The sequence below is a fragment of the Magnolia sinica genome, chromosome 18 (assembly GCF_029962835.1).
Source record: "Magnolia sinica isolate HGM2019 chromosome 18, MsV1, whole genome shotgun sequence".
NCBI lineage: Eukaryota > Viridiplantae > Streptophyta > Magnoliopsida > Magnoliales > Magnoliaceae > Magnolia > Magnolia sinica.
The window spans coordinates 15068084-15079480 of record NC_080590.1 but is presented as its reverse complement, the minus strand read 5'-3'; the positions used below and the strand labels follow the sequence as shown (position 1 = coordinate 15079480).

General features: G+C 42.5%; 1 protein-coding gene across 1 annotated transcript; it reads left to right on the top strand.

Moving 5' to 3' along the window:
- The first annotated feature begins 2659 nt into the window (after window positions 1-2659).
- Window positions 2660-6469, top strand: LOC131233162 (ACT domain-containing protein ACR8-like). The gene is made up of 7 exons (XM_058229774.1): window positions 2660-2993; window positions 3378-3423; window positions 3764-3878; window positions 3988-4055; window positions 4297-4869; window positions 4964-5068; window positions 5706-6469. The coding sequence occupies exons 1-7, from the start codon at window positions 2932-2934 to the stop codon at window positions 6057-6059; spliced, it is 1323 nt and encodes a 440-aa protein (XP_058085757.1). The 5' UTR covers window positions 2660-2931; the 3' UTR covers window positions 6060-6469.
- The last annotated feature ends 4928 nt before the right edge of the window (window positions 6470-11397 follow it).

Sequence of the window (11397 nt, the reverse complement as noted above, 5' to 3'; positions counted from 1 at the left end):
AGGCCATTCATCATGACGAACACCATGCGCATCCAATGATCCTGAGGCCGATCCATGAGACTTGCCTGTGGATCAGTGAACACCTTTTCTAACCGTCATTCTTGGAAAAGGATTGGCTACTCCCCCTGACACCAGCCAATGGCTGGTGGTCGGTGCTGTATGAGCCCCACTATGATGTATATGTTTCATCCATGCCGTCCATTTATTTTTATAGATCATTTTATATTATGAAATAAAAAATAGGTATATCTCAATCTCAAGTGGAACACATTACAGGAAACAGTGTTGAATGAACGCTGACCATTAAAAACGTTTCGAGGGCCATAAAAGTTTTGGATCAAGCTGATATTTATTTTTTCCCTTCATCTGGGTCTTTATGACCTAATCAACAGATTGGATGCCAAATAAACAGTACAGTGGGCCTTAGGAGGATTTTAATGGTGGATATCCAATCATTATTGTTTTCCTGTGGTGTGGTCCACCTAACATTTATATTCCTATATTTTTTTATATTAATTCATAAAATGATCTGTAAAAATGGATGAACGGAATGGATGAAACACATACATCATGGTGGGGTCCACAGAGCACCGACCACCAGCCACGGGGCTGGTGTCAGGGGGAGTAGCCAATCCGTCTCCGTCATTCTTTTGTAGGTCTGGGGCACATGAAGAGTTATCCTCTGTGGGTCCACCTTATCAACGGAAAAGATGTCTAACATGTGCCGTGTCTCACATGCGAGCCGTCCGCAGATTACATTGCCAATATACCTGTCCATCCCTGACGAGTCCTATATCCGTAGCTAGCATCTTTCCACACTAGTTCTACCTTCCAAAAGGTGGGGCCCGTAGTTCAGTAATCCAGACCATTGATCTTGATTGATTTCCATTTTAGTAGAACGGATTATTGTTGTAGTTCTCATCTAAACCATCCCTTTGTAGCCCACGTAATATTGAAAGGTTGAGATTTTCCTGTCTTGTATGGTTTTTTATGCAGAGTACATTCACCTTATGACAGAACAAACCAACGGTATGGATCATCAAACCATACTCCAGGTTTTAGAATTGAGATGCGGCTCATGGTTAAAACATGTGGGCCACGTATCATTCTTGTTGTCGCAATTCCCCGCGGGGGAAATGATCTAGCGGGGCAACGCAATCCGCAGTCACGTGCGATCTACCTAGTAGACGTTGTTAGGTGCGGTTGATCGAGACCGTCCGACCAGCGGTCCCTACAATCGGAAACATTTTATAGCATTCTTTCCATTTTAGTAATTATTCCGATCTAAAATAATTCCCATGTGCCCCACGCATGTTTCTGCAAAATTATTTGTCTACTCTAGCTATCTTAATGAGTACACTATTCAGCTTCACGTTAAGATTAAATGACTTTATTACCCCTAAGTTTTAGTCTGATTATTACTAGCATAAGGGCAATTAGGTAAATGCAACGAGTCACTAGTGCCATCTTGCATCACGTTTTTTTTTTTTGGAACGCTTGCGCTGCATGAGGCGGATTGAGGACGATTTTCCGTGACACACTGAGCAAAAAGGAAATGTCAATGTGAGAAGCGGTGCTGCTTCACGTTTGCTTATTCTGACCGTTGATGTAGTGGGCCCGCCTTGAATGCCCGAGAAGAGGATCCTCAGCAAAAGAAATATTTGATATTTGGCCTTGTTCTAAGTTGGAAGTGGACCATTGTTGCATTTTCTTTTGATATTTGCCAATTGGAGTTTTTTAGTGCATGGGCCATCGTATAAACGGCTTGAATTGATTCACCGTGGGTCCTGTTGGTCGAACATAATAAGCTGAGAAAACTGTAAATGCCGGCAAAAGAAGCTGAGGGAAGGGGACGAAAAGAAAAGGGTTGAGAGGTGTGGCGATCATACACTGAGACACCAACTGCAGTAACGGCGACAGAAAAGCGGAAGAATCCGACACAGACGGTGTGACACCAATGATGCCGGTCGGCAGATCTCTGCTTGGCTAATAAGCCACCGCCACGTCATCGTGGGCCACCTCCTCAACGTGGGCTCCGCCCTTTGCCTGGACATGGAATCTCTCAGCTATACGTACTCTCGACTAGGAACGTTGAGCGTGGGATGGATTTGGGGATCGCGGTACACGTATTTTGTTGGTACACGTTAAGAAGATCCAAGCCGTTACCATGATGGACACACAGCGTGCGTGCTCTGGTACAATAGCCCTACATATCTTGCAATCGTCCATGGTCCACTTGTACGAATAAATAGACGGATATTGGCCTGAACTTCTGTTGAACAGATCCCTACACTTTGTTCTATCTGATGAAGCGTCCAGATCACGTGCACGTGTCCCAGTGCCTTTTCAGTTCCGCGAGGCACCCGTTCTTCTCATGCGAGCGCAGTCAAAACTTTTCTTCGGCTCCAAACAGGAGAGACATAGGAGTCGATCGCACGCAAGGAGTAAAGTCACACACACGTGGCATCCGAGGTGGAACTTTGGACAGCTGCCTCTACTGACACGTGGCGGAAAATCAAGTCGAAACGTAGAACTGCCCGTTGCCCGCGGTTGTTGACTCACCGTAGATCAAAAATAGCGGGACGGTCGGTTCGGGCAGCCCGGGCAGGAGATGCCTCCAACCACGCCTAAATAAAGACCTGGTAAGCTAGCGAGCGAGACAAAGGCGCGTTTTCCTGAGCGAGAGAGAGAGAGAGAGAGAAACGGGCGATTTTCACATAGGCAGATCGGCCGAGTCGGTTGGCGATTTCGTCGATGTAGGAGAGAGTTGGGACAACAAAAGGGAGCTAAAGCCCACCTGGCATTGGTTTCTCTGAGTATTTTAGGGTCACCTCTTCGTTATTTTCGTCGGGATTTTCAGTAGGAGAGATAAAAGGGCTGGTAGGTTTTATTTTGGCCAGAAAGCTAAGATTTTCGTTAGAAGAAGAGAAGATGGAGTGGACTGCATCTCTCGATGAGTATGAAAAGCTCGTCATACGAATGGACACTCCAAGGTGTGAATTTTCTTTCTTTTTTAAAATGCAATTTTCGTCAAAGCTGTTTGATTTTTCTATTTTCGAGTCGAGTGCTGGGAAATTGAGGTTTTTCGTTATATCCTTTTGCTAATTCCTTACCTCCTGAGAACTTCTTGCTACTCAAAATTCTATTTCTCTTTATAGTTCTTGCGGATTTCCTGATTTCTCTTCCTCAGATCTTTCGTGTTTTCTTTACAATATTCCTTTCTAGGTCTTATACGGTTATTTTCAAACAGCTGCTATCTCTTCCTATCTTCGTTCTTTTATCGCTCCTTCCTGCATTTTGCTTTTGATTCTGTTCTTGCTCATTCGTGAGAAAAAAGTCTTTCTGACGGTCTATTTTATCTCTGTTCTCTTTTACAGGGTAGTCATTGACAATGCTGTCTGCGCAACTGCTACTCTGGTAAAGGTAAGAAAAGAAAAACTCCATCTCAGAAAACATACAAAAACGGGAATTTCCAGAAATGATATTCGATTTTGGAATTCATACTCACTGTAGAATTTTCAAAAAACCCCAAATGGAGCCTTTTTGTGTTGTTTTAGGTTGTTTGGTTGCAATTTCATGAAATTGTGACCAAATTGGACTGATTAATCATAAAATTTCTCGATATCTCGTCCACCCAAACGCACCTCACGGGCATTGTTCTATGATTTTTGGCAATTCTGCTGAGTGGGAATCGGAAAACGCATAATTGGGAAAAGAAAATAAGGCGGAAATTTAAATCTTTGTTCATCCTCTGTTTTCTTAGGTCGACAGTGCGAGGAAGCACGGCATCCTTCTGGAGGCCGTACAGGTTCTTACCGATCTTGACCTCTGCATCAAGAAGGCGTACATCTCCTCCGACGGAAGATGGTTCATGGACGGTAAGGGATCTCGCTAACATGCGCCTGGCGGTTATCCTCTGCACAGTCAAAATTTCTCCCCATCTGTTCTCATGAACTCTCTCTCACTCTCCTTATTCCTTCTCTGCAGTATTTCACGTTACTGATCTAAACGGCAACAAGCTCACGGATGAGAGCGTTATCAGCTACCTTGAACAGGTAACAATTACCGAAACGGAGTCAATTTCTACCCCTGTTTTTTTTGGCAACATACACCCTTTTATGCTAATTTGGTAATTCAGCAGTCCGAAATTTTCACTATTGATTTACCAAAAGCAGAAAAGAGGTATACCCATCAAACAGTGGCTTTGAAATTGAGTTAAATTCCTAAATTAGGTTAGGAAATTGTAATTTCTATCTCTTTAGGTTCCTTTGTTTAATCATTCTTCTTTGGTTACAGTCTCTCGGCAGCAGTAATGGTCCCAGGCCCAATGGCTTCAATGGCCTAACAGCGTTAGAATTAACGGGAACCGACCGGCCAGGACTCCTCTCGGTGGTTTTTGCAGTTCTTGACGACTTGCAATGCAATGTTGTGGATGCAAAGGTGTGGACGCACAATGGCCGGATCGCGTCCACAATCTATGTCAAGGATGAGGATTCTGGCTCCGCCATTGAAGACGCCCACAAGATTAACAGGATCGAAGAGCGTCTGAGGAGTGTTCTGAAGGGTGAGAATGATATCAGGAGTGCGAAGACATCAGTCTCATCAGTGCCTGGTGCCCACACCGAGCGACGGCTCCACCAGATGATGCTTGCCGACCGTGATTATGAGAGGAAATCAGCTGCTGCCATGGCGGAGTCATCAGTCCCGAATGTATCGATTCAGGACTGGTCGGAACGTGGCTACTCTGTTGTTAATGTGAAGTGTAATGATCGGCCGAAGCTATTGTTCGATATCGTGTGCACGCTGACTGACATGGAATATGTCATCTTCCATGCCACGATTGATACAGATGGCACACAAGCTCATCAGGTTTTTATTTTGGATTTTAATTTTAAATTTCTGCATTCGATTTGATTTGTGTTGATCTGTTTTATAATTCGAGAATGTGTGTGAATGAATTTAGGAATTCTACATCCGGCATACAGACGGAAGCCCCATTAGTTCAGAGGCCGAAAGGCAGCGTGTGATTCAATGCTTGCAAGCTGCCATTGAAAGGAGAGAATCCGAGGTATTCTTTTCGTTACTTTCTATTGTTCTGTTTACTGGTTAACTTTTAATTCCTTGAAGAGAAGAAATGCATCTGATTCTTAGCTGTAGTCCAATGTGGCTGTAAATGGATTGCAATAAATGGCTAGGTAGAGGAAGTAGCGCCAAATCGCAGTTCCATTCATTCCAAGATCATCTTGGAAGTTCCACAGCTGCAATTTGCAGTTTAGTTGCTCACATAAATATGATTGCACTTGGGAAAGGTTATTGCAATCCATTTCAATAACCCATAGAAACAGTCTCAGGGTATTTTGAAAGCTTTTGAAAATAGGAGGCATATGTGTAATTCAAATCAAACTGTCCAAATTGTATACCAGTTTAGATGTACATAAACCAAAAACTATGGATATCTGATTATCTGAGTATGAGATTGGTGGACATATATTGGACGGTTAAAAATGAAAAGCATCGAACGGTCCTATCTTAACAGACCTGCATTCAACTATCAGATGTTAGGATTGTTTAGCCAATCTGATTTCAGGGTTGTGAGTTCCACAGTTTAATCAGTTGAAATCATTTAGCTAGCCGTTCTTCTACAAATTTCCAGCTGCAGCTATGTTTTCCATTTGCATCCTGAATGTGTTTGGTTTGGTGGGCAGGGTGTGAGGTTGGAGCTATGCACCCCTGATCGAAAGGGGCTTTTGGCGGATGTGACCCGAGGATTCCGTGAAAATGGTCTATGCATCACGAAGGCTGAAATCTGCACGACGGGTGAGACGGCCATCAATGTATTCTGTGTGACCAGTGCTGCTGGCCACCAGGTCGACCCTGAGACCATCGAGGCCATCCGACAGAGAATTGGACTAAGTAGCCTCAAAGTGAAGGAACCACTAATCTGCCACAAGACTTCTTCAGCAAGGGAGGAGACTACAGGAGTTGGTCTTTTCTCCCTGGGCAGTCTAGTTAAAAGGAATTTATACAATTTGGGCCTTTTGATCAGATCTTGTTCTTAACCAAAAAGATGATCTGATGTGTGTGTAGCATATACCTTGCCTCCACTCTATAGTTGTTTGTACAGGGATAGAAAAGAAAAGGAAAGAGGATATGTGATAGTTGTTGTAGTGTAGATGGTTGGTTTGGTTAGCCCTTTTTCATATTTTCAGAAAAGAAATGAGATGAATAGGAAAAGGAACAAAGGAGAAGAAAATTAGGTTGGATTAGGGAGGGCTTTTAGGGCCCCTCTATTGTGTGGTTGGATTGGGGAGGGGTTTAGGGCCCCTCTATTGTGGTGGTGTTTGCTGGCAAGAGTAGGTCGTTGATTGGATGGTGTGATGTTGCCATTGCAGCTTCGGACACGGTCTCATACGCTCACTGTACATAAACGGCTTAAATTTTGATTCTAATGGTTGATTGTATTTGCCTATCTCTTTCCAGTTTTCCAATTCATGATTTGAGCTTTTCTGACAAGCTTCGCTTCCCACTAAGAAGCTTTTTGTTCCCCACTGCATGATGATGATCCAGGGAAACGGATTGGCTACTCCCCCTGACACCAGCCATTGGCTGGTGGTCGGTGCTATTTGGGCCACACCATGATGTATTTGCTTCATCCATGCCATCCATCTGTTTTTACAGATCATTTTATTTTAAGTCCAAAAATGAGTTATGTCCAATCTCAAGTGGACCACATTACAGGAAACAGTGTTGAATGAGGGTTGACCATTAAAAACATTTTGGGGGCCATAAAAGTTGTGGATCAAGCTGATATTTGTTTTTTCTCTTCATCTGGGCCTGTATGACCTAATAAGAAGATTGGATGTCAAATAAACAGTATAGTGGGCCATAGGAGGAGTTTAATGGTTGATATCTAATCACTATTGTTTTCCTGTGGTGTGGTCCACCTGAGATTTATATCCCTCATTTTTGGGATCAAGCAATAAAATGATATTTAAAAATGGATGAACGGAATGTATGAAACACATACCTCATGGTGGGGCCCACAGAGCACCGAACACCGGCCACGGAGCTGGTGTCAGGGGGAGTAGCCAATCCGTTTCCGATGATCCAGACCCTTCATTGAGAAGGTTCAGTCATATAAAGCCTATGCGGTAAATATCTGAGGAGAAATCTGACGCACCGGAACCAGCGCAAACGTGGCACACGTGTAAGAATCCAACCCAACCATAAGGTGGGTCCTATTGTGTAGATGACCTAATTCAGGTCGTTCCATACATATAGTTGGTCATGCTGTTAGAAACAGGACATATTACAATTTCTTGGGACGAAGTATTTTTCCAGTGGACTTGCATGATTTTTGGGCCAGGTCATCTAAAAAATGGGACCCAACTTGTGGATGGCTTTGATTCTAAATTCACTTTTTGCACTTGTTAGTGGCGCTTAGATGGACGTGCCTTATACACCTGTACGAAATCGGATTGCGTACTGAGTTTAGAGCTGGGCATCGGACCGAGTCGAATCGGATTGGGCCCAACTCGACCAGATCCGAGTTCTGCATGGCCTGACCCGAACTCGGTCAGAACCGGGACCGAGTCCTGGTCCTCTGACCCAATCCGATCCTAACCCATGTGGCCCTGGACCGATCCGAGTTCGACTCGGTCAGGAAAACCGAGTCGGATCAGATTGGCCCAGTTTCGGATCCGATCCAAGAAAAACAAAAAAGAGGAGAGAGAGAGAGAGAGAGAGAGAGAGAGAGAGAGAGAGATTTTGTACCTTGATATGACAAATGGCATCATGAAGTAATACGCATAGCTCCAGAAGATCCAAGCAAGAACGGCTACCGACATCCCTGTAAAAGCATACCCTGCATATGCGATAATGTCCAGCAGTGGAGCTTCACCGCTCCCCAATGAATACAGCAGGACTTTGAGCAAGTCGACCTGCAAGAACCATCCGAGCAGTCCCTTACTCCCTTAGTGAACTGTAGGCTCAGAGCTTCTGGGCTAAACCTGCATTTACAACAGGAGAAAAATATTAAAAGAAAACGGAGGGATTAAAAAAACAAAATGTGATATGAAAAGGAAGCTTTTAGAGCTATGCGAATGGGATTCGCTCGTTCGACTCACACCATAGGTCTAGGTGGGTCACATTTGTGAGATCCAGATCACCAAGCATGTCCCAGAGTATATGCATGCAAGAAAACAAAATCAGGCTGGTCTTGCTCATCAAGTGGGCCAGATGTTCCTCAGGAAAAATGGGAGGTATTATATGGAGTGCTTGATTAGAACAGATGGTTTTATCATTTTGTTTTATTTGACCCAGATATGTCTAGATGTGACCCACCTGAAGATAATCTAAGCTGTTGATTTAGTGGGCACTGTCAAAATTTAACAAGGGGTATATTGAATGAGAATACACGAATTTGCTCTTTTATCATCGAAAGTTACATGATCACTGTCGCTTGAGATTGAAATTTCTGAGCAGGTTTCCGTAGCACGAGGATCACCATTGCTTTCACGCACAGATAGCTTTTTGATCTTGGATAAGAATAGCAAGAGTTCAGGGTGCACTTCTGAGAGTTGTTTCTTCACAGCTTCCACCTTCTCAAACCTAAGAGGGAGAACAATTGTGGTTGTTGGGAGGGTCTTAGAAGAACCATAAACGCTCTGTAAATCTGAAAGCGTTGGTTTTGCATCAACCCATTCAGGGACGATATAACCAATACCGCAATCGGGGTTGGGCTCTTCACTGAACCTGATCTGATAGCCATTGCTAAATATGTAAGGATGTGCACAAACAAGGAACACGCTCTTGAATCCAATTCCTGAAAATAGAAAGGAATGTTTTAGTACCTCTGGTTAAACATGACTGTTGATTCCATTAATCAACTTGACGTATTCATTCATCTTTAATTTGGATGTGCATTAAGTGGAAGAATGAGATTTAGCAGGATCAGTAACCTTGCTAAAGCATTTTATGATATTGCTAGTTCTACCAAAGCAATTATATATTTTAATGTCATTACAGTATGTATCTGTATCCACCAAAGCCAATCCTCCCAAACCAGCAAAACTATAGTTTAACATGTGACCCCACTGGTCTAATACACGACCCATATTTGGGTTGTCTCAGGATATCAAGGATATCAAGGATATTGAAATGAAATTAAGCTTACCTTTCTCTCCGATATATCCTTTTTGTCGCTTCCCCTTCTTGGTCGATCTGCCAATGCTGTAGATTGACTCAATGATCTTCTTGGAAAAGCCAACCTCTGAACCTCATTGTTGAAAGCGAGCAGCGTTGCAGTAGCACAAGTGCCTGTAATGTCTGTAGAAGTAATCACGAATTCAAGAGATCGGTCTACTTTGGGTTGGTATTCATTATCTTCAGCATTCTGGAAAGAAAGAAAGAAAAGAAGAGTGAAAAAATAAAATAAAATGAGCAAAACCAACCAATGTTCTCGGCTCTGGGCTAGCTAATGTTGGCTCCATCAATAAAAGAATAAAGAAAGAGAAGGGTCTTTTCCAACTTTCAATTTTTCATCAAGGAGATGGAATGTTTGAAACTAGAATGTGATAATGAAAGAGAGGTTATGATTCTTGACGTAATAAACTACGCTGGCTTGGTTCATGGCACTTTAGTTGGGCTAGCATTTTTTAGAGGTGGAGCCACATTTCAAATATTCAGATCATTTACCTAGTATGATACACCATTGATGGGGATGGATAAAAATCTCCTTCATCAAACAATCAGACCTTCAATCAGTGCACTGATTCTCTAAGGTTGTGTTTGGAACTTTGGATATGCAAGTGATTTGAATTGCAAACACAATCAATAAACAACAGAATTGTAACTAAATTGCTGAGTTTAGTTTGCTATCAATTCAATTCAGCACACTGATTCCCTAAGGATGCATTTGGAAAACCAAGTGGAATTGCAAACCTCTCTTTTATAGTGACAATCCACTGACAACACCATCATTACCTTTAAATCCCATCCAATCCACCCTAATCCGTTCAAATTTGCCTGGGACGTGTTTGGATTGAGGGATTGGAAGGGATGGGAAGGTTTAATCCCGGGATTGGCCAAGCGTGCCAAACAGACTGGATATAGCAATCCCGGGATATAGCAATCCCATGGATCTTAAGACAATCCACTGACAACACCATCATTACCTTGAAATCCATGCCATCCACCCTAATATCAGCTCGATCAATCATTTCCTAGAAGTTGATGGTGGCTACCTTGAAAATCACCATCAATAGCTCACAAAACAAAAGTTATTGAGACAATGTGTTAGATTGCACCATTATTTCATGTAAATATCATGATATTTTGTGCCACATTAGAAAGAAAGAAAAAGAAAAAGATTAGGTAACATGCACATACTAACATAAACCATATCCAACATTATGTCCAAAATCAAAAGTAAAAAAACCTAACAAGTACATACTGACATATAAATTAGGTAAAACTTTCATACATTCAAAACCCTCTATATGATGAATGCCTTTGTAGGATGTAACTAAATGAACCTTGTCCATAATAGTAACCCCCTCCTCCACCTCCACCTTTGTCGCCAGATTCATCATTCGGTTCTCTTTTTACTGATTCAACTGCAGGAGAACTCTTAGGCGACTCCGAGCTGGATGTGTCCAAAAAATGGTCGTTCACCTCTGCTGAATCGGATGGTGGGGATCCCTTCCCATCGTCGTCATTCACAGATGCAAGAACTTTTTTTAGATGCTTTTTATGATCCAATTTGTACGGGATTCCTAATAGCGTATAAAATGCTGCAAGACTTTTAACAAACTTTGATGGTCTACTTGTGCCTGCTTCAGCATCATGTTGTCTCGGAGGTGGATGTTGTTGTCTGGTACTTCTTGATCTGTATGCCATTTGCATGCTTTCTTTGATGGCCTATTTATTATCTCGTTCTTCTTGCTCCCTTAAAATTTTATCTTGTTCCTCTTCTCTACTAATGGTGGTTGTGGAAGGCCTGGAACTAGAGCTAGAGCCAGTTGCAGTTCCTCTGCTAAACCCTTCTTTATTTATAAGAGGCCTACTTCTATATATTCTTTGGTTAGTTGTATTGGTTGTAGTTACAGGGTGAGGGTTGTGGGAAGTCTTTGTATTAAAATCGAGAATGACTCCAAATAAATATCGGACCTCCTGAGAAGCTTTGCTACAAGGTGCGGCATCTCCTCCCCGACAAGCCAAATATAATTTGAGTCAATTTGTTTTGTTGACAAACTGTTTTCCACACAACTTACATTTCAACTTTATCTTTCCATCCTGGGAGTAGGTTTGGACTCCATAATCCCAAATATCTGCTGATGCATCATCTTTCGATGACATATCTACTGTATATCTGGTTAGCTTAGGACAAAAAAAAGA